A 22,672-nucleotide genomic window follows, 5' to 3' on the forward strand; every position below is an offset into this window, starting at 1 on the left:
TCACACTGGCCTGAGATCTTGGCTTCTTTTGGCCTCTTCTGTGGCTACAGCGGCACAGGCCAGACTCTGCGCCTCCCTCCCCGTCATTCTTGGGCAGGACCTGGCTGCCGCTGTCACAATGGCTCTTACATCTGGTTTCTCCGTTTCTCTCACTGGCTGTAGAAGCTGGCATCTCTTGCTTATTCCCCTTTCACATTGGATGAAAATCTTGTTCTCTCTGCAGTCTATGCTCATCACATTGTCTGCTGCCCAGGTCTTCTCTGAATCTGTTCCCACCACAATGGCTGCACTGTCTGATCTCTCTGGGTTTCTCTAATCACTGGTTGTAGACCATTTAGCTCTCGAATTCTCTTACTTCACCCATTGACTGCAGAGCTTGGCCTCTCTCAGACTAGCTTTGGTACAAGTCACTGCATAGTCTAGCCTCTTTATCTCTTTCCACGACAACACTGGCTGGAGAACCAGGACTTCCTCGACCCTTACTTTGCCACTTGTTTCAAGGCTTGGCCTCTCTCTGGCACACCAATAAGTGAACCTGGCCTCTATAGCTCTCTCCACGTTTACACTGGCTGCCACGTGTGCCTTCTTATTGACACCCTAGAGCATAGTACTGCATGGTAGACAGGCCTGTTGAGCACATCTGGTACCTACAAATCGATTCAGCCAACACTAACGCTTTTCAGCAAATGAGCCATTCCTGGTATGTGATTGGGGCCTTGTCACCCACATGAGGACTGTCCATCCTCCTGTCCACAGGGCAGAGCAACACCCTGCCTAGAGCTCTGTTATTGCTTTGCATTTTACTGAATCTGTCTTAGTCTTTCTGCATCACCACCCTGTTGGGAACTCTGCTAATCTTCCTGTTAGTTGCCCCCCATCCGAGGGCAGAGGTAGGAAAAGTCCCAATACAGAGTGCGCTCCAGTAGGCTGATCCTGCTGCTCGCCATGTGTCTTTCTCATTTGACCTCTTGGATTCCCCTTAGATCCATGCCTGAACCATCACTGCAAGCATGGCAAGGTGTGTGAGGTGGATGAGAGCAACAACCCCATGTGCGTGTGCCAGGACCCTTCCAGCTGTCCAGCCAGCGTCAGTGAGTTTGAGCGGGTAAGTCAGAAAGGAACCATGCTCTTTCTGCTTCTGAAGAGATGTTGAGGCGGGGAGAGGCTATTGCTTCTACTACAAAGACTCCTGGTAGAATGGAGACAGGTTGCAACTATAGCATCTACAACAAAGTCTTTGGGTAGAATGGAGACTGGTCACTCTGCCATTAATTCACGGGTACTCCTAAGAGATTCGGGTGGGCGGTCTCCTACTCCTGAATCAGCAAAATTAGGAGTATTAAAGAGAACTGACACCGGTATACAAGCCACATTGAGGCATGTGGGGGAGAACTGATGTGCTAAATCAACACGGATCAGAGGTTAGTGGAGGCAACAAGAGCGATGATATTGCTACACATTAATAAGTGCATGTCAACAGAGCACACCTTTTTACGTTCAGGGGCTCTGGAAAGGGCAGTATTCATGTGACTAGTCACCAACCAGTAAAGGAAAATAGTTACAGAAGGGTCAATCCTGCTTCATTAGGAAGCTTCTTAACGGGAGACAACAAAGCCCTGAATCTCGCGACACAAAGACTGAGGAATTCAGGGGTTTAGGGAATGGCCACAACCTCTCCACCAGGAAAAGTGCATAGGTTAGCTAAGACTTGATAAATTACATCTGAAAGATTCAGGGGTTTGGGACGGGCAAATACCTCTACGGCTGCAATATTCATGAGGATATTGGAGGACTGGGAGCAGGGGGCCAATACATCTCTCTCGGCAAGAACCCCGATTCAAGGGGCCAGGCGTCAGGTAATACTACTACAGCAGCAAGATTATGTTGGTTACTGGTGATAAATCAAACAAAGATCAGGGATTTTGGAAAGGTCTGATACCACTGCCCCAGCAATATTTATGGAAATAGGAGCAGACAGAAAAAAGGGCATCCATGAGATTCAGAAGGAAAAGAGCGCGCCGATAGTGTTCCACTCATAAGACTGAAGTGATTAGAAGAGGTCTAATAATGTAACACCAACAAGACTGCAGGGGCCAGTGATAAATGCCATGATTGATTGATTGATTGATTGATTGATTGATTGATTGATATACCGGTATACAATCCTGACTTTGGGGGCCAGGATGGGCTGCATATAATGGTTGAGAAGGATACCGCCAGCGTTCAGTGGGCATAGATGGCAGATACAGCTGTCCTTTGAGATGGATTGAGCCAGGGAGATGTTAGTAATGCTCTACCAACAATAGTGGGGTGGGGCTGCTCATACGGTTACACTATTCACAATCAGAGGGGGTGCAGGTTGTGATGAGGAGCAAACCTGTTGCATTATTTTTCCCTTCCGCAAATCCACCCTGAGTATTTAGACTTGAAAAAGTGACTAGAGGAAGCCCATAGCGGTAAATAAAAATAGTATTGCGCAGTTGTTTCGGTGCTGCGGTGTCTTCTGATGCCTTTCATTCATGTTTTTCACTGGTTGTCATGTCCTTCCTGCCATAGGTGTGCAGCAATGACAACAAGACCTATGACTCTGCCTGCCAATTCTTTGCCACCAAATGCACTCTCGAGGGCACCAAGAAGGGCCACAAGCTGCACCTGGACTACATCGGACCGTGCAAATGTAAGCTCAGCCAGACCTACACTGAGATCTATCCGCTCACCATTAAGATATCATAGCTGTCCAGGAAGCACCATACTTTCACTGTGCCTTGATACTGTCTTTATAAATCCCTTTTCATCTCCCTCTCCATCCTACACTTTTCACATCCGTTCCCTGCTCCGTTCCCCCCTCTCTTTCACTCTCTTTCTCTCGCTCAGTTTTCTCATTCTTCTTCCTCTTCCCCACGTTCGGCGCCCCATGTTCCCTTTCTCCTACCGCCCTGCTGCTTCTGTTCTGTTTTTCTTCTCTCTTTGCACAAGCATCATGAAAGGGGCCGGGTGTCCTCTGGACTGCTGGAACAAAGGAAACAATGGTGAACTCAGCATGAATTATCACTTAACTATCAGTTTTAAACATGTAAATTCACAACATTCGCGGGCTATTGTCTGAAAATAAACCCCACATTTTACTTCCAAATACTACATTTAATTTTTTTTTTAAAATAACATTTGACCTAACAAAAGGTTGTCACTAAAAATACATTATGTTGCCCCACAGACACTAGCTTTTCATTTTTGCTAAAAATCAATATACCCTGCAACTCATTATCTTTCTGAAAATACAATAATTTTAGCTTCAAATTGCATTTTTTGTGTGCTAAATACACAAATTGCCTGCCCGCCACAGATAAGATGGGGGTCATATGTCAGGCAAAATCACAGCATAGCAGGCATCGTGTCTCGATAAATGCAGGGAATGCCCATTAGATGCCGGAGATGATTTCCAAATGACAGGATGTGCACTAAATGCCAGGGATGGCCATATGTTTGCTGAGCCGTGCTGCTATCGCCCACTACACGTAACACACGTTATTAGTGTCCCTTCATCTAAAGAAATAGCAGCTCTGCTGAGATGTGCTGCTTCAGTCCCTTACTATGTACACAACCCCAGTGAGAAGTATAGTTAATGTAATATTAAGGTATTGCAGCCACACTGACATGTGCCAAAAAATAGTGGTGACATGATGCTTAACATTACTTATTATGCTCCCCCCTCTGCCCCTCCCATTTCATCTCCAGGCGATGGAGAGTGCCTGGAGTAACTTATTTCTCATTTCAAGCACTATTCAGAGCATAGGTTTCTTACTTTCCTTCCAAACCCCTTACCAGCCAGTTAGCTCGCAGCTGCCTGGCTTTGTTCTGGAATGTAAATCAACACACACAGCACAGTGATAATGAGGTAGGCAACCAGTGCAGTTCGCCCCTTCACACCTTTGAACCCTGGTGCCACTGCACTGAAGGTATGTATGAGAGCTCTATCTTCTGTGACCCATTGAATGGAAAGAGTTATAGAGTCTCTCCATACGTCCTATCTACCCACGCATCCACCTCAGGAGTTTGGTTTTCTTCTACAGATAACGACTGGATGACTTGATTGGTGTGGACACAATGATCGCAGTCTCCTTTGAGTGCTATACCTTTCTCATTTAGGCTATGTTATTAGTAGTTGTCTCCTCTGCGCATGTGTTGCGCTTTTACATATATTATCCTTGAGCACTGTGTAGATGTGAGCATTATGTTGACTGTCTGTGTTGTTGATCTTTTGCACTTTTGTTTGTGGAGAAGTTGAAGTGGTTGTCTCCTGTGTGTAATGTGTTGTTGTAGTCACTGACTTGCAGGCTATTTTGGTTACCTCCTATGTGTAACATGTTGCTCTCTTTAATGTAAAGGTTATAGAGTTTTGCTCTTTGGGCAACATGTTGTCCTTCTTGAAGTGAATGGTTTTGTGTATGTCTGCTTTGAGCATACTTAATGGGTTAACTGCGGTCCAATATTTCCATTGAGTTGTTTTGGTGACATCATAAGCTACAAGGCTGAAAGCACAGTGGTTTGTAATTGTCACCAGAACCGAAAGCAGACAACCCCTTCCCCGTGGCATCCATGTTCATGCAATGAGAGCTTCAGTCTTGAGAGAGCTCTACTAAGAGGTAGCACCGAGATGATTGTCTGACTCCAGCAGTGGTCAAAGGTCACATCTACCTGCACGGGATATAACATGGTGCTGAGTGTTTTCATTGTTTTTTGTTGCAGACATTGCTCCATGCCTGGACATTGAGCTGTCCGAATTCCCCCTGCGCATGCGCGACTGGCTGAAGAACGTCCTTGTCACTCTGTACGAACGTGACGAAGACAACAACCTGCTGAACGAGAAGCAGAAACTCAGGGTAAGGACAAGGCACCAACACTCAATCCATATATACCAAACATAAAACAATACGTCTTACCCAGCTAGATGCACATTAAACACACATCAGTTCCACGTGGAACAGTTCCACGCTGAGAACAGTATCTTTAAAAGACACAATGCACAGAAAGCAGTACCTAGTTAAGAGCTATACAACAAAACCCTAAGACCACATGGAGAAAAATAGAACCAACAAAGAAATATTACAAATTGAACAACAGTATCATATAGAGAAAATGACAATACACACAGAGCAATACAACAGACAGACTGAGAAAAATATGACTTATTAAAGAATACCGCTAACAGGATAGAATAACATCCAGAACAATGTCACCCATATCACACTGAACAATATCTATAACAGAATAATACAGAACAGAATATTGCACACACAGAATGCTAACACAAGCAGAAAAATACCACAAACTGATAAATATTCCGTACATATTGTAGAAAATACTAATCCATATATTGCAAATACACTGAGCAGTACCAAAATACTAAATATGGTTCAGTTTAATACAGTGCATAACGATAAATGTTGAGGACCCCTGCAGAATGTGATTAGGGGCCGCTGAGCCTCCCACATTTGACAGAAATTCATTGGTCTTGGGCTATATGGGGACCACCTGAAGTTTTGAGGGTCTCCTGCACCGCAGGAGCTGCAGGGGCCTGCGTTACGACCCTAGTTCAATACACAAGTACAAAACCCATCACTGCTCAAAAGACCATAGCTATATTCAAACACTACAAGTACACATACAGTGCCACGCTCATGCCTCTACACCATCAATATCCCCACCAGCCTGACCTTGTGCCACGCACGAGTACTGGAAGCACTCATTACTGTATAAAAACACCAACCTTTTTCACATGGAGACCAATATATGGTACTTCCTGATCAGATGTGTAAAGCTGGATTCCCACTAGATAATTTCATTCCTCTCCAAGAGATTGAAAAATGTTGGGGATGATCAAGCCATTGAGCGAGCTTCTAGGACGTTCGCTCTTTCTTGTTCCATTCTTTCCTGTTCTCTACTTTCCAGCTCTCGTTTACCCTCCCCACACTTTGACGCACTATAAAGCTTCCAACACAGCATGCCATAACTACGCATATAATACTATATGTTGCACAAATATGACAGCCAGATCTATGCACAGTGTAACCTTTTTGTACAAAACAGCTTCACGGTATCAAAATAACTAGGAAATCTCATTAATTCTCAAAATCTTCTCAATTCATGGTGTAAGATCAGTTTACACACACATTATGGAGCTGTGACAAGATGGCGGTCCGCATTCCTGGATCCCAATGATGCTCCACTGGTGAGGTATTAGAGGAATGGTTGTAAAGCTGATTACTCCATACTCCCACCATCTGTCTTCCAGGTGAAGAAGATCCACGAGAACGAGAAGCGCCTGGAAGCTGGAGATCACACTGTGGAGCTGCTGGCTCGTGACTTTGAGAAGAATTATAACATGTATGTCTTCCCAGTCCACTGGCAGTTTGGACAGCTGGACCAGCACCCCGTTGACGGGTAGGTAACCTTAGCTGCATGTCGCCCGTCAATTACAGAAACTTAGCTGGGTAGGTGAAAGGGGTGGTTACTTTAGGGAAAGTGCATGCTTGTGTTTTTCGGCCCGATTTTGTCATTGATTCGCAGGCTTTACAAATATCTGACGTTTAGTGGTTTGTTTGGAAAGTACATCTTAGTTTTTAAAAGTTTTCAGATAATAGATGATTTTAGGAGAATATTTGTTTCATTGTAATATTTTTTGTACATCAAGTTCAGGTTTTTAGACAGACCATTCCACCTCCATGTGATTTGTTTAAAGACTACCTGTTTCCCTATGTAGGAGTTGTACATAGCCTAAAAGCCTGCATAGTGGAAAGGTTAGCCAAATGTGCAAAAACACCGTTTTTTCCCGGTATGGAGGAAGTCCTTCCACTACACCCCACTAGACCTGGGGGTGATCCGTTTCTCCTTCTCACCCTGGAAAGTGAGTAATTTTCCAACCATCTCCAGGGCGGGAAAGGTTCGGATTTCAGTTAGAGAATGTTCATAAATGTGCATTTTGTGGGCATTCAAGGCCAACCATGCTTTGTTTCACCCGGTTCCCATCCCTTGAATGGGATTTATTGGTATGCCATTTGGCACAATGGGGAAGTGGGGGGTAGGAGGTCTGGATCTGCATTAGTAAAACCATCTATATCTGCCATGGTACGTTTTGTGTATTCCTGGCAGGCATTAAAGTAGCCATTTTCAACTGTGATCCTTCTTTTACAGCTCTTAAAGTTTAAAAGCTTCAGCACTAGGTGCAAAATACCCAGGCTTTTGATACGTCATGGATGTCATTTAAGTGTAGCCAAGGGTCGCAGCAGCGACCTCTAGGTTGCTCCCTGCCACTGCTGCCACTTCCTTTGCAACCTCTGGCCTCAGAGGAGAAAAACGATTTGCCCCCACCGAGGCCAGGGGTTGCAAAGGAAGTGTCAGGAGTAGAAGGGAGCAAACTAGAGGTCGCAGCTGAGACCTTTGAGTACCCCCAAATGACGTCCATGTGATACATGTTCGGTGTTTGAATCATAGACAAGAGGGGGCTGCAGCATCTTATGAGGAAACTGTTCTAGAACTCAAGTTACTCACTGGTGACAAAAAGGAGAAGAATTCTTCAGTCCCAAAACATTGAACATCGTTAAAACCGTGCTCAAAGCGAAAATTGTTAACTACACACTAGTTGGGACTTTAAAACCTCACCATAAGAGACAATCAAACAAGCAGGCAAGAGGTGGCAAACCTGAAGAAATGACAAGCAGTTCTCTGGAATTGGAAGAATATGATTCTGAACCTACTGAAAGTTCTTGAAAGTTCCTGTGACAAAACGGTAGGTCTCAAACTCAGCACTGCAAGCCACAAAGACCCATGTCAATGAAACATCAAAATCAATGACGATCAGTGAAAATTCCCTAACTCTGCCCCCATCGACACTGATGATAAATGTAGTGCAGGAAGAAAGGGAGGCACAAAAGATACATACACTGGTTTAAAAGATTTCGAAGAAGCCATTGAGTCATCTTTCAGTATACTGCAATCAGATATTATGAAACCTTTGAGAAAATATCCCCCAACTAAGTCACCAGGTCCAATGAGACCTTTGTTTGACTATAGCGTACCACTAATATCAGGAGGAGGGTCGCCAACTGAAACACAGTATGAGACAGGCACCTATGAAGCAAAATGATGTAAACATGTCTAGACCAATAGGAGACAGCTCCAAAAGGTCCTGAGACTGCACTCATGGTTGCGGATCTTGGGACTTGAAGAATTACACAGGTCCAGAACAAGCCCTTTAGTGGCTTTGTTACTGTTGGAAAATCAGTTGGAGTCACTAAAAAGAGTATTTATGTATGCATGCATGTATGCATGTATGTGTGTATGTATGTATGTATACAGTATTTCATAGTACAAACCAAGCCTAAAGACAGCGGAGCAATATACACAGTCAAAGACAAGCATAAAGTCAGCAAGTGGTAGGAAAGGTAGCTGGGCTGTGGACGGTTAACGCATTGTGATGTAGTGTTGTTTCAAGAGGTGAGTGCTCAACTCTTTCCTCAATTGGAAGGTGTTGGGATGGATACATGGATGGTGTTCCAGGTCTTGCATGCATAGATAGCAAAGGCCTGCTGCCTTGTTTTTTTATTTCTTACTCTTCTTAGTCTGCAGTCTAATGGTGTCCTGGCTTGTCTGCCAGATAAGCACGGGTGCTGGCCGTGATGACTTTTCAAACGATGCAACATAGCGGTGACTGTCATTACCTGTCTGATTGTGAATATATCATATATTGAACTGCATTTTGCAGAAGCAGCTCAGGGAACTGTGGGCCTGGGACAAACAGCCCCAGTTGTCTACCACTTGTGATGGCCTTGTTCATACCTTCCCCTTTCCTATGCCTTTAAACATTTGTCTCTTCAATTTTATCTCCTAATCTTTAACCTTTATTGTAGGTTGGCATCCCTTGTAAGATGGCTTCCTCTCATTTCTTCCTCTTGCTTTGTGTGGCAGTCGTCTTGCTTCTGATATTCACACTCTGTAATCTCTGCAGGTACCTGTCTCACAGTGAGCTGTCCCCCCTCCGTGCCCCACTGATCCCCATGGAGCACTGCACCACACGATTCTTCGAAGAGTGTGACTCCGACAACGACAAGTACATTGCCCTGGACGAATGGGCCAAGTGCTTCGGTATCAAGGAACGTAAGTATTGAAAAAAAGGGATATAAGGCTCATCCTACGCTGCTTTGCCTGCACTGCATTTTCCATAGGTATATGGGAAGGTGCCCTGTGAGCAGAACCTGAGCAGAGAACATCCAATGTCAAGGCCCCAGAATGTATCGCCTTAAGCAAAATGACGTTACTGCGCATGTGCACCAGCTTTAGCAAAGGCCAGAGCATTGCAACCGCAATATTGCACATTACTTGGCCAAATCATTAACACAGCAAACTACTCTAAGGTGCTAAGCCCACAGCTTTAGCTGAGTAATTCTGTAGTATAATAGGTAAAGTCCAACGTTATCACACTATGCTTTATTGTGACATGGTTTGTAGGTTGTATCGCCAAGGCAAAATACTGCATGATTAAAAACTGTATTTCATAAGAATGCACATTTAAAAAGTGTTTTTGCTCCATGTTGTCTGGCAAAAAATGGTTAATTGTAACTGGCACATTTGACAAAATCTCCTGCAAAGTTACACTAACTCAAATTTTAGCTAAAATTATAACATTCTACACAAACAAGCATTTAAAAATGCAAATATGTAGCATTTTTCTCTAAACGAGCAAAATCTTTTCAGAATTATTTATTTGTAAATGAATGATATGTTAAAGAGATACAATTGCTATTTATGAGTTTACGATAAGAAAGTTTGGAATAATTTGTGTATTATACAATTATGTAGGATTCTATCATTGTTCTTGGTGCCTGAAAAGCTGAGCTTAGTGAAGAAATGTATAGTTTGTTGTAAAAAAGTATGAAAGCCCTAATTGTAAAAATAAATCCTGGAAATTTGCGGAAGCAACAAAAACTCAACTTTGCCAAAGTCATAAAAACATTTTGCACTGACTGCGGATGTTGGCGGATGCTGGGTAGGATTATTTTGCACATCTCTAGTAGTATGCACTGATGGGATTGCTGGTGTTCGGAATGTTGGCACCACATGGAAATGTGGGCTTTGGGAACATTCAGAGCCTCAATTACCTGCATGTCTTGCACTGTGAAGGACACATGTATTATAGACCTGATCACATTTTTTCTCACTTAAGACGTTCAGAGATTTTTTCCAGATTGCTTTGTGGTCAACTAACACTTCTTTCTTTCTCTCCTTTTTGTGTCTCTTTCACTACAGAGGACATCGACAAGGACTTGGTGATCTAAACTGGCTGTTGCTGATGTGCCTTTTCTTCCAGTTGGCTTCTTTTTTTTTCAGAAAAAAAAATGAAAAATAACACAGACCTCTTGTTTTTTTTAAAAACTTAATTTCTTGGGACAAGGTGCTAATATAGATCTGAAGAAGTATATTAACGGTGCTAAAAAGGAAGAAAGACAAGAAAACTCATTCCTAGTGGCCTTAACCTAAACCACTAAGACCTTAATTCTTTTACTCACTCCCTGTCACTCTTGGGCTTTTTCTTCCCAAAATGATTGTCTGCTTTCACCTGATTTATCATGTAAGGTTTCCTAAAATTCCATGATGGTCCAGTGTTTCACTTTTTGAATAAAACTTTGTTTATATTGTTAATTAAGGAAAATATTTTAAATTAAATGCCCACTACCCCTCAATCACCCAGTTTTTTGGGAGGGCTCGCCCCTTTTCTATGTTGAAGGGATGTTGCCGGCAAGAAAATATGTATTAAGACTGTCAAGTAGCGGTAGAAGGTATGCAGCAGCAGGTTTGCAGGAGGCTGGAAAGAGAAAAGGTTAGGAAGGAACAGTGAAATCCAGGTGCCCAGCCATGGTTGGTGTCGTGTGCAGGGTGCCAACGAAGAGACGTTGAGGGCATAAGCATTGGATTTGGGCGTTGAAATGCAATGTGTTGACAAAATAAAACTCTGTGCAAAGAATAAACATCGAAATTTCCTTCTGGACCCTATTATTTCTGGTTGGGGCCACTTTTACAAGATGTGGAGGAGAGGTGCAGTAGCAAAAATGAACGGTTGTCTGAGGACCTTTTTCCTCAGCGTTATGTCTGCGGCATGGTCCCATTGGAGGCATTCCATGCAGGTAACAGGTTGACACGCATTGCAGAGCGAAATTGCAACAAGAAGGCAAGACTGCAAAAATGTATTCCTATGATAGTGGAGGCAATGGGATTGTTATGGGCATTTGGCAATTGAAAAAAAAGCTTTGGGTAAAGAATTAGAACCGCACTATTGTGGTAATATATTTTTGCAAAATATATGGCTGATTGTGTGGGTGGGGTGGAGCAGGTGGGGTTTCTTTCAGGCTCAGGCCATGCTGGGGAGGAGTTGGCATTTTTGCAGAGTCCTGCGCTCATGGGCTTGGCCAGCTGCAGCTAGACTGAGTTGTCTTTCCTTGATAAGGGATGTTTCACCTGGAAGTGTGGATAGGATCTCGCAGGCTGAGAGCTCTGCCACTCTCAAGGTTTGCAGTGACTTCATTTCTCTGAAGTATTATTGTGTTTTTGTGTGAAAATGGAACCCGCAATAAAGAATTTATGTCACATGGCGAAAGCCTGCCTTGCATGCATTTCTGTATCGACCGCTAGCGACGATAATCACAATTACTACTGGTCTCACTCGCCTCGTACTCACACATCACCCTCTCCTTGTGTATATGCAATAATGGTGTGTGCGTCTGCTCACCGAGTGATGCCTGCATGCTGTGATCCTGGTCATGCGTGTGAGCGTTCCATCAATCCTGCAGCGCATGTCCCACTGCAGTCACCCTCCTAGGCTGCAAATAACTCATTCATAAACTGCGTTTGTCTGCAAGCACTATGGCATGCAATCATTCTGTTTGTTTTCCACACTGTGCATGCATGCGCACCATGATCCTGCTGGATGGATCACAATCGCTTTAAGTATGCTGAGAAATATTTACTCGTATTCACTCAGAAAAATTGGAAACATTTTGCTCAATTCTCCACCATGTACAGTTCATTGCACGCAAGCGCGAGTTCTTCTTTCAGTTTGTGTTCTTAAATATTTTAATAGTGTCCTGTCTGGTTGAAAAACATTTGTGAAAACTACCTCTGCCCAGTTTCGACTCAGAAAATTTAGAAGTTAACTTCAGAGTGATTAAACAAATGTTTGCCCTTCTCTGCCATGCACCACGTATTTTTCCAATAAAAACTCTGCGTTTTTTAAAATTTCATGTATGTGTTGTATGCAGCCGGGCCCTTGCTCAAAATTCACAGAACATGGGACAGTACTAAAAACTCATAGCTAATAAACGCAGCAAATTGTAAACAAATTCAACAATTAGTTCACAGATTAAAGACCTCATTAAAAAAAAACATCAAGGCCCAGATATCCAAAATTATAATTAAAAAAATAAGAGAAAAATAGACTAGAGAAATACGTTGCCAGCTCCTTTGAGACTCCCGTTGGCAGAGAAGCCAATCACAGAAAGGCAAAATTTCCTTCCCCTCCCCAAAAGCCCCCCCCCCCCCCCCCCCCCCCCCCCAGCAGATCTGGAGAATACCTATTTCAGAAGTATCCAATCACTTCTTAGGGTCCAAATTGTACCAGTGCCTTCATCCAGGTATAACTTCTCAGCTAAATAAGTAGATTTCCCTACATGGCTTTTAAAATTAGAGTTTCCAGTTTTGAAAGCAGACGGCCAACTTAAGTCTCCACATGTATGTGTTTGAATTTCTTCTCTGTCGCTGTTAAATCTACTGCAGTCTGAAGCAGTCACGCCAAAGGTTGAACCGCAACATTGTGAGGTGGCATAAAGTCCTCAGTCGCAAAAACGTGCAGTTGAAATGTTTCCGTTGGTGCTGTCGTTGCAAACAGCCATTTTAGCCAGAGTTTTAAATCGAGAATGACTCAAAGGTATTGGCAGATGAAATGATAATTTCGGCAAGAACCTGTACCTCTAAAAGAGATGAGGAGGGTTGTATCTCTAATGAACAATTTTCCAGAAGTATAGAGAAGAGATTGTCTTGGACTAAAGGAATTTATGAAACATCAGTGTGTCAGAACAAGAGACAGTCCTTCAGGCGCTGGAAGCCACCACCCGAAGGGAGGAGTTTGCGTCCTTCTTATAGCAGAATCCAAGCACTCACCCTTCAGAAGACCCCTGAAATCGAGGCCACAAAGCCCCGCTTGCGTACGAGCCTCATACAAACATCAAATCACATCCCCTAGTTTTACGGTTCTGGTGATCCGTACGGACTGTAGCACTTTACAGTACTCTGTAATATATTAATAAATTGATAAGTAAAATCGGGTATTGATGAATGGAGATGCCGTGGCAAGGCATGAGACCTGCCAGCCGCACCCAAAAAAGACCTAAAATCATGGGCCTCGGGATGGCATCACACCTGCTAAGAGGAGGAAAGGTGCACCTACCTGTTTGTGTGGTGAGGCATCACAGGGCTGCTGGGACCCTCCTGCAAGCAAGATAAGCGGACCCAGCTACTCCCCAGGCGGATAACGAATGACCACCACAGACCGGTGGCTCCTACGAACTTCTATCTCCTGGTCCCATTGCACCCAATGAACTACTGACGGCTGCTTCAATGTTTGTATGTGTGTGTATGGGGGGCGCAGTATTGAGCCTGGACAAAGTGAAATGACAATCAAAGAAGGTGAAAAGCTCCAGCAAAATATTCCAAACCTTTACGAGCTATGTGGACAGGATGCCGTATGACCCCCTGCGAAAAAGGCCACTTACCATAAATTGCTGAGTGCTGCCACCATCCGGCACCCTCCACATGAAGAGTAGCTACCTCAGCTCTACACCGAAGCTGCAAGTAGGGATATCAGGTTTGTATTACACCATGAAGACTGACGTGGGTTTGTGACCCTATAGCAAAAGCACTCGACGGTACCAACTTGTGGAGGTAAAGCTAGTCTTTGCTAATATATTTGTTGCCCATGTCTCTATAGAGTGTTGGGAATGATGACGTTTCTCTGTAGGTTAGAAGGTAGAATCGCAGGTGAAGGAATAACGTACATTATTATATTAAACCACAATTAAAAAGCGGGAAAGCAGCGACGTGGCCATTTCAAGGGTAAGAATGAGAGGACTATACATCACACCACAAAAAAAAAAAAAATCTTCCAGGGCACGATCTAGCATCTATATATGAAAGGAGAGCGTAACCTGACATCTGCATGACAAAGGTAACTATGGCAGAATATAACACCACAGATATAACAAGCATTGGCAAAACTAATAGGTCTGGCATTGGTTCCGGGCCTCTGGCTTTGCCAGTGTCTGCTTTGCTTAGTGTTGTTTTTTTGGAAAAGCTGCCAGGCCGTTGTCAGTCTGGAAAATAAAAGTCTTGAAAACACACATTGCCGTAGTTGCTCCTATATCTGAAGTGTGTCCCGTCCTGTATGCTGTAGGGGCAGAAGGAAAATGCGATTGACACAGTATCGCACCAATAGATGGAGAGAGCTGAACGAAAGCCCTTGTACGTATGGATCTTATTCATATAGGTTCAGTAAAAGCAATAGTTTTAGGCTAAAGCCCGACCTTAAAAAAAACTATTGACAGCAGAGCTACCCAGAGCAAGCGGCATAAGTACTGATTGCCAGAGGCAGCGGCAGACCTCCTGAGCAGCTATCACAGGTGCAGAGGCTGAGTACAGGGCTAGTGCTCAGCAGAGGGGCAGGGAAATTCAGTGAAAACATCAAGCATCCTAGCCTCTGATATCCTTATGCATCGCACTTCTCGTGATCCTGTCATTGTACCCAGAGACCTACAAATGGCCGTCAGAGCAGAAGTAGTGCCCAGTGGTCACTTTACCACCACTTCTTGAGCTGACGGTGGAGTAAGAACTCCAGGAGCAGAGTGCACCTCATTCTATGGTATCAGACGTCACTAGGATGACTGTCTTACACCACTACACAGTGAGTCTGATAAAGAGGCGGGAGTTTTATTTGTTTTCCTGTGACACATCTCAGAACCTCCCCTTTCACAACTATGTCACCACATCTGAGATAATTGTGATATTGTGTTTGCACCACAGTGGAAATACAATTTACCTTCACTCTGGGAATGTGTCCTTGTTACTCGACTGTCATCAGACATCCAACCCATAATTACAGAATGTAAAGAGCATCAGCAGCATTGGTACACGACCAGTCCCCAGATGCCACAGTGAGGCATGAATGTGGTGGAAGACAACAAAGAGGCACCGTGCACTGCATCCAAGGCTCTGGGACTATTGGGCTCTGGAGGAAAAACACAAATGCTGCTTCACACCGACCTGATTCAAATGAATTGTTTAGTATTACTTGCTGTGTTCTCGCAGGACAGTCAAATGATCCAACTCTGCACGTGAGACACAACATTTCACATAAGCCCAGCACAATTCAGATATGCCAAATGGTTGCCTATCACCCAGCTTCAATCATACAGCACGTACCACATCAACCACACGAGGCACAATACACAAATACCCACACAGCACATTAGGTACATCCTACAAAGTTCAAGAATACTTTATAAAACACTAACAGCACTTAAACCAAAACATGCCACATACAAGCTTCCAATATAAAACACTAGACAGACCATATGGCATGCATCCACAAATGTTTTACATGCCACACAGTTCGTTATCGCGGGTTTCTGAAAGGCACTTTCCGCGAAGCCATTGCAAATGCAGACAGAACAGAACACATTGGGCACCCTAACCTAAACATACCGAATGACCACACGCTATGACACAAACAAAGCGGCCCGGTTTAGAAATGTGCATCAGAAAATCACAAGATTACACTAGGCAGACCATCACAATTACACATCAAACACTAGGACAACACTCCACAGAACACCACATACATATCTAGACTTTCATAATGTCAGTAACTCAGCAACACTGCTTTTAGACAGTTTCTGACGTGCACTAGGTATGTTGCCGGCATCAACATTAGCAATCAATAACCCATTTCAGCTATAATTATTCAACATCAACATCACATTTCCACAGTTCTTGGAATAAATTACTTCCACCCAACCTAGAGCTTGACACAATACCCTTCCCTGAGGGATGAAAGCAGTACACGAACATACAAATGCACTATTAAAGCGAACTAGCAGAACATGATGTGACATGGCATGGCATACCATGAAAATAAACACTCCACTAAGCACAAATATGATGACATAAAAGGATGACACTAAACAAAACTTTGAATAAAGGAAAATGTCACCCCCTCCAACTCGACAAAGCAGGAGAATGGACGCATAGCAACACAAATAGCTGGCATGAGGCAAGCAATGCAACCAGAGGAATTCGTGAGATGACATTGTGTGTCCTGGGTCCATTCAATCCACTTCATGATGAAAGATCATGCTCAAGTAAGTGATAGTCCCTGGGGAGAGAGCCCTGGCCCGGCTCCTTTTGTGTCCCTTGCTTACCAGGGCCCAGAGTGATGGTGAACTCACGCAATCCCTGGTGGGAGTGCAGCAGTGATCTTCACAGCAGCCACATTTTCTGATTGCTCTTTTGTGACATTTCCTTTTTTCAATGTGCATATGAGTGACAGTCTACTGCCAAATGTGTGACCCTTTGAGGGACACTTTTGTGCGAGTAAAACCAAGCATTGAAGTCAATGTGAAGAGATATGTATCAGAAATTTTGAGCAATGAGAAGCTAAAAATGGACTTGGAACTGCACTACCTACTTCCCTTTTCCAAGATGATCATATTGTAAAGAATTGTGACTGGTGTACAAGACAACCCTCCTGCAGGTACTGGGAGAGAAGGGAAAAGATGACTGCCCCACCCGGTCATTATTAAGTGTCAGACATAAACTGCTCAACCCAGCATAGACTACCAGAGTGCGTCAGGCTACTTCTCCCACTGCGCTGAGTGGCAGAAACAACATCATGGCTTCCCTTGCTTGGAAGGACGGGTAAGTGAACCAAAAACAAACAGACTAGCAGACTAGTGCACAACAGCACCACAATAGGAAAGTTCAGGCCTGGACCAAGAGTAAACTAGGGTTGCCACCTGGCCAGTATTCTACTGGCCTGGCCTGCATTTTAATATGCCCATGCCAGTAAATGAACTGGGAGAAGCAATGCTCTGATATCATTTCTTTTCTAAAATATAAACCTAAAACAGCAAACACATGAAAACAATCACCGAAAAAGTGCTTGAGAACTATAATGCCTAATGATTATTAAATTAATCGGTGGGATAATTATCCTGTTACAAAGGAACACTCAATTATACGCAAATTATTGTTCAACTAAAGTTCCCTGAAGCTTCCAGAACGGCAAAACGTAAAACAATTATTGCTGGAATTTATTTCTGAGAAAGGTGGCAATGAACTCTACACAGTCGACACACATTGTGCAGGTCATTCATCGGGATCCAGCATTACAGGTCAGCGACAGGGCCCAGTCAAGTGCCCGAGACTTACCTGTAGTCTCAGTCAGTGCTCAAAGCAGGCTTGATGCTGCATAGGGGACAGGTGCCTTCCTCAGACTATTGATCTCAGTTTTTCACATCAAATATTGTAAATTTGTCATGGGTTCAGAGGGCATGTTATGCAAGTGTTTTCAATTTATCCTTTTTGCCATAAAATGGCACAACAGCAGAAGACACATCCCTTTTTCAGAGAACAGGTAAACCTTAGGCAGAAATAGTGCAAACTTCCTCCCTGCAGTGGAGATGCACAGCTAGGGCGGAAGCGGCGCCACCTTTACTCATCAGAGGGCACATACCAATAGGACAGCACCAGAGTATGGCTGGCTTCCTTGCAGAACAGGCACAGCACTGCAGAAGCACAGTAAGATTCTCTCTCACAAAAGGCTGTGAGTCGTTTTTCCCCACAAGAAGCTTTTGTGAAGCAGGACCCAGGGGATTACAGCTGGTGCAGAACAAACTGAGCCCCAGGGCACCTTCCAAATAAGGAGAAGTCCCATTCAATCCCCTCCAGGACAAGACAGATCTCCAGGCCACATTATACCACTGACCTCCCGGAAACGCAATCATAACAAAGCTGCGCTCCTTCCAAAGCACCCTGGAGACAGTCAGTGAAGCCACGCCCCTGAGAACAGCATGCATCTAATCAGCAGTGCAGATGGTGTTCTCCAAAGGAACATCTGGAAGGCCCAATGTTCCAAGCTGAGTCCTGACTGCGGGCCAGTACCAGGCCCCAGCCCCGCCGGCACGGGACTTGAATATTCCAAAATAACCAGGAAAGCATATTAATTATATGGAAGGGTCAGAGACAGCTAGGGCAGGTCAAGAGGATTCACAAGGAATGCAGAGATTAATATGAGATATATGGAGCAAATAGGAAATACTACAGGGAATTGGGGAGCCAGTCTGGAAAGATGGGGTGCTCTGGGGACTCACAGATAGAGGGAGGCAGCTGTGGTAGTTGAAAGACTAGGATGTGATGATAGGGCAGGATGACAGATGGAAAGAAAAGTTAAGGTTGTGCAGCATTTTGCCCACAATATATCTTCCCTTGGTAAGATGATGACAACTGCAGCAGTCCGGTCAATTAAACTTGATGACAGTTTTCTTTCAGAAACTCCACATTGGGCCTGCTTTGGAAGTCCCTCTGTTCAGCAAGAAGAGACCAGCTCTTGTTACCCTGTGACTCCAGTTTGACAAAATATCCATGCTGCTTCAAGAATACATTCTACACACCGTCTCCCCGTAAATGTGACCAGTGCCTGCTTTGCTAACATGGCTGCCAGTTGATAGCGCTGACAGAGTTGCGACTTGTTAAGGAACTTGTCGAGTGAAATAACAGTAAATGCAAAGCCCACATCAGAAACCCATGTCCACTGTGGTCAATAATGCTTGCGGTCAATAACGTGGGGTAAGATAACGGCTCACGAGGAGGTCACAAAATGGCGCCTACCTTAGTTTAACTGCGCTCTTTTCATCCGTCAGAACACTTTCCAGCTGCGGCTGATGTTTCTGACAGCGGCGCTGAGCACGGCGTATCATCCAGTTATGACATATTGTTAGCAGTGAACTTCCTGCTGACCAATCTTTGAAAAGCACCTCGGTCAAGGCTTAACCGAGAGGCTATCACTGAATGAACAGTTCGCCACTTACCGGGTCCTTCATCGGTAAGGACTATCCATGAACACGTGGGCTCTCATTCGGTTACAGGAATTGTGAGGTCTGCAAAGTTGCCAAAGACCTATCATGTCTCCCCCATCATTTACTGAAATAATCCAGCTGGCAGTTCATGGGATTCTCAGGAGTCAGTCCATAATTCCTGTTATTTCTGCACCTCTGCGGTTACCATGGAGACGTGGAATGACTCCCTGCCCTTAGGCACTTGTGTAAGGGCATTAATGGCGAGGTCAAGCTTGACAATATGTTTGTCTGCTCTGTTTAAATGTGTGAATCCATTTTAGTCACAACATTCTGTCCTCTCTTCTCACAAAGCACCTACGGTCTCCCCATTTGCCTGTGAGACCCAGAGCTGCAGGGTCACAGAACACCTACGAGAGCCGTGGGGCCAAGCCCACCCCCTCACCCCTTCATGCGGCTCTGCACAGGTCTGACTCTCTGTCAGATGGACCTGCTGGGAAAAGACTCTTCAGAGTCTTACAATGGGGGCAAGAGTGGGTCAGACCCGAACTCAGGGAGAAGGCATGGGAGTCAAATTGTGGACCCCCCCCTCCCCCGGCCCGCTGGGCGCTCTCTCCTGGGTAACAGTCAGGGTTGAGACATGTTCAGGGCCTGCCAATATAATGAAGACCTCAGCAGGTTTACTGTGAGGACAGATATCACCAACAACCTTTCATTCCCAGAAGGAACCGCTCCTCCACGACAGAAAAAGAGAATTTGAGCGAACTGTTCGGTTGTTATTGCTGCACAAGCAGCACAGAGGAGGGGGTTTGTCCGGGAAAGTGTCTGCAAGGATAGCAATGCAACGTGCTGTGCCTTCTCCTCTGGGCGCCCATTTCCAAACAACAGAAGTACAGGAGTAAATAGAAGCATGGGGCTGTCTTGAAGAACATCAAAGGCAAGTATACTTGTCATGGACCAGGAAGAAGGTCCATTATTAGGAAGTTGGAAGACAGTGGGTTGGAGTAAGAGGACAGAAATGACATTAGATATATAAAAACAATTGCAAAGAAAGCAAGAGAAAACACTGTAGTACTCAAGGGCAGTTCACCATGAACACCCGGACATCATATCAGATGCACTGACAGGCAGGCATGTTACCAGAATAGTCTTACCACATATTGTAGGAAATAAACATTGGGTCCTAAATATTATTTACAAAAATATCACCCATTGGAGTTCACAGTAGAAAAAATGGGACGATATTTTATAAATCATATTTAGGGAACAATATTTATGCAAGTCAATATTTTGGCTAATGATATTCTGAGACACAAGCCAAAGGAAAGCACAGGATGCTGCCTCTATTTGTATAAAAGAGAAAGTGCACTGCATTGTTAGTGGATTGTGCCTAGAAGGAGAGACCGTACAATGTCAAATCTTTTCCGCTCAATTGCATCGCGCACAGAAGCAGTAGAAGAGAACATGCTCATGGAACCCTTCTCAGCAGCAGCGGGAGCCTTCGGCATCTGATCCAAGGGTGAGGCAAAGGAAACATTGCATCTTCATGAGATGCAACCTCGTCTCTCTTCGCCACTAGCTGTGCTCTTAGTCTCAATGACACTGCCTGACGTCACCACGGGTCCAAAGACCACAACTAGGATGAAGTTTGGTTACTGTGGGAGGTAGGTGACAGTGCGCGAGGGTATGTTGATGGTTTATTTTACGCACTGAGAAGTGTCATTTGGTTATTCAATGGGCCAATGTGGAGCATCTGGCCAGCAGTGAGACGGTGGCAATCAGAGAGACAGATTTATTGATAGTGAAGGCAGACAAGCACCCCCCGGCTCTCCTACACTGAGCTATCATTTACTTCATCTATATCTGCATATTAAGGACAGATCCAAACTCTTCTTCTTCTTCTTCTTCTTCTTCTTCTTCTTCTTTCATTACCAAAGGACGTAACACAACCTCTCCTCGGACATAGCATTACTTAAGCCGCATTACATGGCCACCAGTGACTGCAGAGGTGTATGCAGGTCAAACATCACTGTTTTGCTCGATTCTTTTATTGGATGTGTCTTTCTGTTCGTGATGGTCTGGTATACAAAGGTCTCGTGACACGGGTCCCTTGATCAGGGTTGTACTCCATTATCTTTAAAGCAGCACACCTGCTTGGTCAGAACCTAGATTTCTTCTAGATTAGACTTGGAATTATCATGCAGGTATCTATTTCCACAGAGGAGCAGAATGTTCTGAGCTTGGACTCTGGGATTTCTTTCCCACACCTCGTTGGCGAGTCAAATAAGACCTATGATGCAATGGTGAAAAAACAACGAACGACGGGTTAGGCCAGGCACTTTATCTGACTCATTCCTATAGGCACACAGCAGGCTGGACTCACCTGATTCAGAGTGACACATATGTGCTCCACAAGAACCTTTGTGCTTGGATGGAAGTCTGCAGAAAAGTTGTAGTTAACTCTACAAGAACTTCCTCTAAACTTGTATATAATCGGCTCCCTTGACAGGAACACCTGCCCTGGAAACCCCTATGTAAAGAATGACTCAGCAGAGCATTTACCACCACCGTGGCAATAATGGATGGAAGGGCATCGCCTTTTGGTTGAATTAAGTAAAACTCAGGAAAACCAAGTTTTAGAAATTCATACTGATGAAACTATACCTTTTAATCCAAGAAAAGCACCAGCCCTGGTAACAAACACCAACTCAGTCTGGAATATTCACCTTATAAACTGTTAGAAACGCCTGGTAATTTCTGAAAATACATTACTCAGGAAATTAAACTCATAAAGAAAATAGGCCTTTGAATAAAAGCAAAAAAGAGAAAAAAGAGCCTTGGTAGTCTGATCTCTATTTTTACTGACATCTGAAGAGAAAAGACGAGTCAATTGGTCTGAGCGCCGTGGTTCTGCGCTCAGACGGTAACTGGGAGCCTCTGCATGTTCCCTTGTGTATTACAGCCCAATGGGGGACATGCACAGTGCGCATGACTGTTTGGCCAACCCAAGACGGCCGGCCAAACAGTCATGCACATTTAGAATGTGCCCAGCACTGCTCCCTCTGTGACCCCAGCCCCGCCCTGCCCTAACCTATCCCTGTAGCGAGGACAAATAACATGATATTAACTATGTTATTACCTTTTAATTTTTTCATTTTCCTGTTCTGAGAGTAGTGGGGTAATGCTCCTCTGTCTTAGCGGAGGAGCCGCCCCTGTGTGTTTCTCATTCTTCTTCTTTCCTTCTTCTAGCCTTTCTCCATTCCTCTCATCTCCTTCTGCACTGTCACTCTGTGTCCTCCCAATTTAATTCCACTCAGTATCTTTCTCCTTTTTTCTCACTTGTCTTTATGTCCTTAGTCGTTTTACATTTTCCTCTTCTCTCATTGCTCTCCTGTACCCTGTCTTCTCCTTGTTCTCCCTTACCCTCTTTCTGTTTTCTTTCCCTCTTTCCTCTCTCTCCCACACATCTCCCTTAGCATATTTTTTTATCTGTATCCTGCCCT

At 44.3% G+C, this 22,672-nt stretch overlaps 1 protein-coding gene across 2 annotated transcripts in view; it reads left to right on the top strand.

Annotated features, from left to right (window-relative positions):
* Positions 1-11,647, top strand: part of SPARC (secreted protein acidic and cysteine rich) — a 28,701-nt gene extending 17,054 nt beyond the window's left edge. For both annotated transcript variants that reach the window (XM_085617670.1, XM_085617671.1), the window contains exons 5-10: positions 984-1,105; positions 2,557-2,677; positions 4,747-4,880; positions 6,293-6,441; positions 9,005-9,153; positions 10,303-11,647. In XM_085617670.1, the coding sequence (XP_085473796.1) occupies positions 984-1,105; positions 2,557-2,677; positions 4,747-4,880; positions 6,293-6,441; positions 9,005-9,153; positions 10,303-10,331 (704 nt within the window). In that variant the 3' untranslated portion in view covers positions 10,332-11,647. The remainder of the gene's footprint in view (positions 1-983; positions 1,106-2,556; positions 2,678-4,746; positions 4,881-6,292; positions 6,442-9,004; positions 9,154-10,302) is intronic.
* The last annotated feature ends 11,025 nt before the right edge of the window (positions 11,648-22,672 follow it).

The sequence above is a fragment of the Triturus cristatus genome, chromosome 7 (assembly GCF_964204655.1).
Source record: "Triturus cristatus chromosome 7, aTriCri1.1, whole genome shotgun sequence".
Taxonomy (NCBI): Eukaryota; Metazoa; Chordata; class Amphibia; order Caudata; family Salamandridae; genus Triturus; species Triturus cristatus.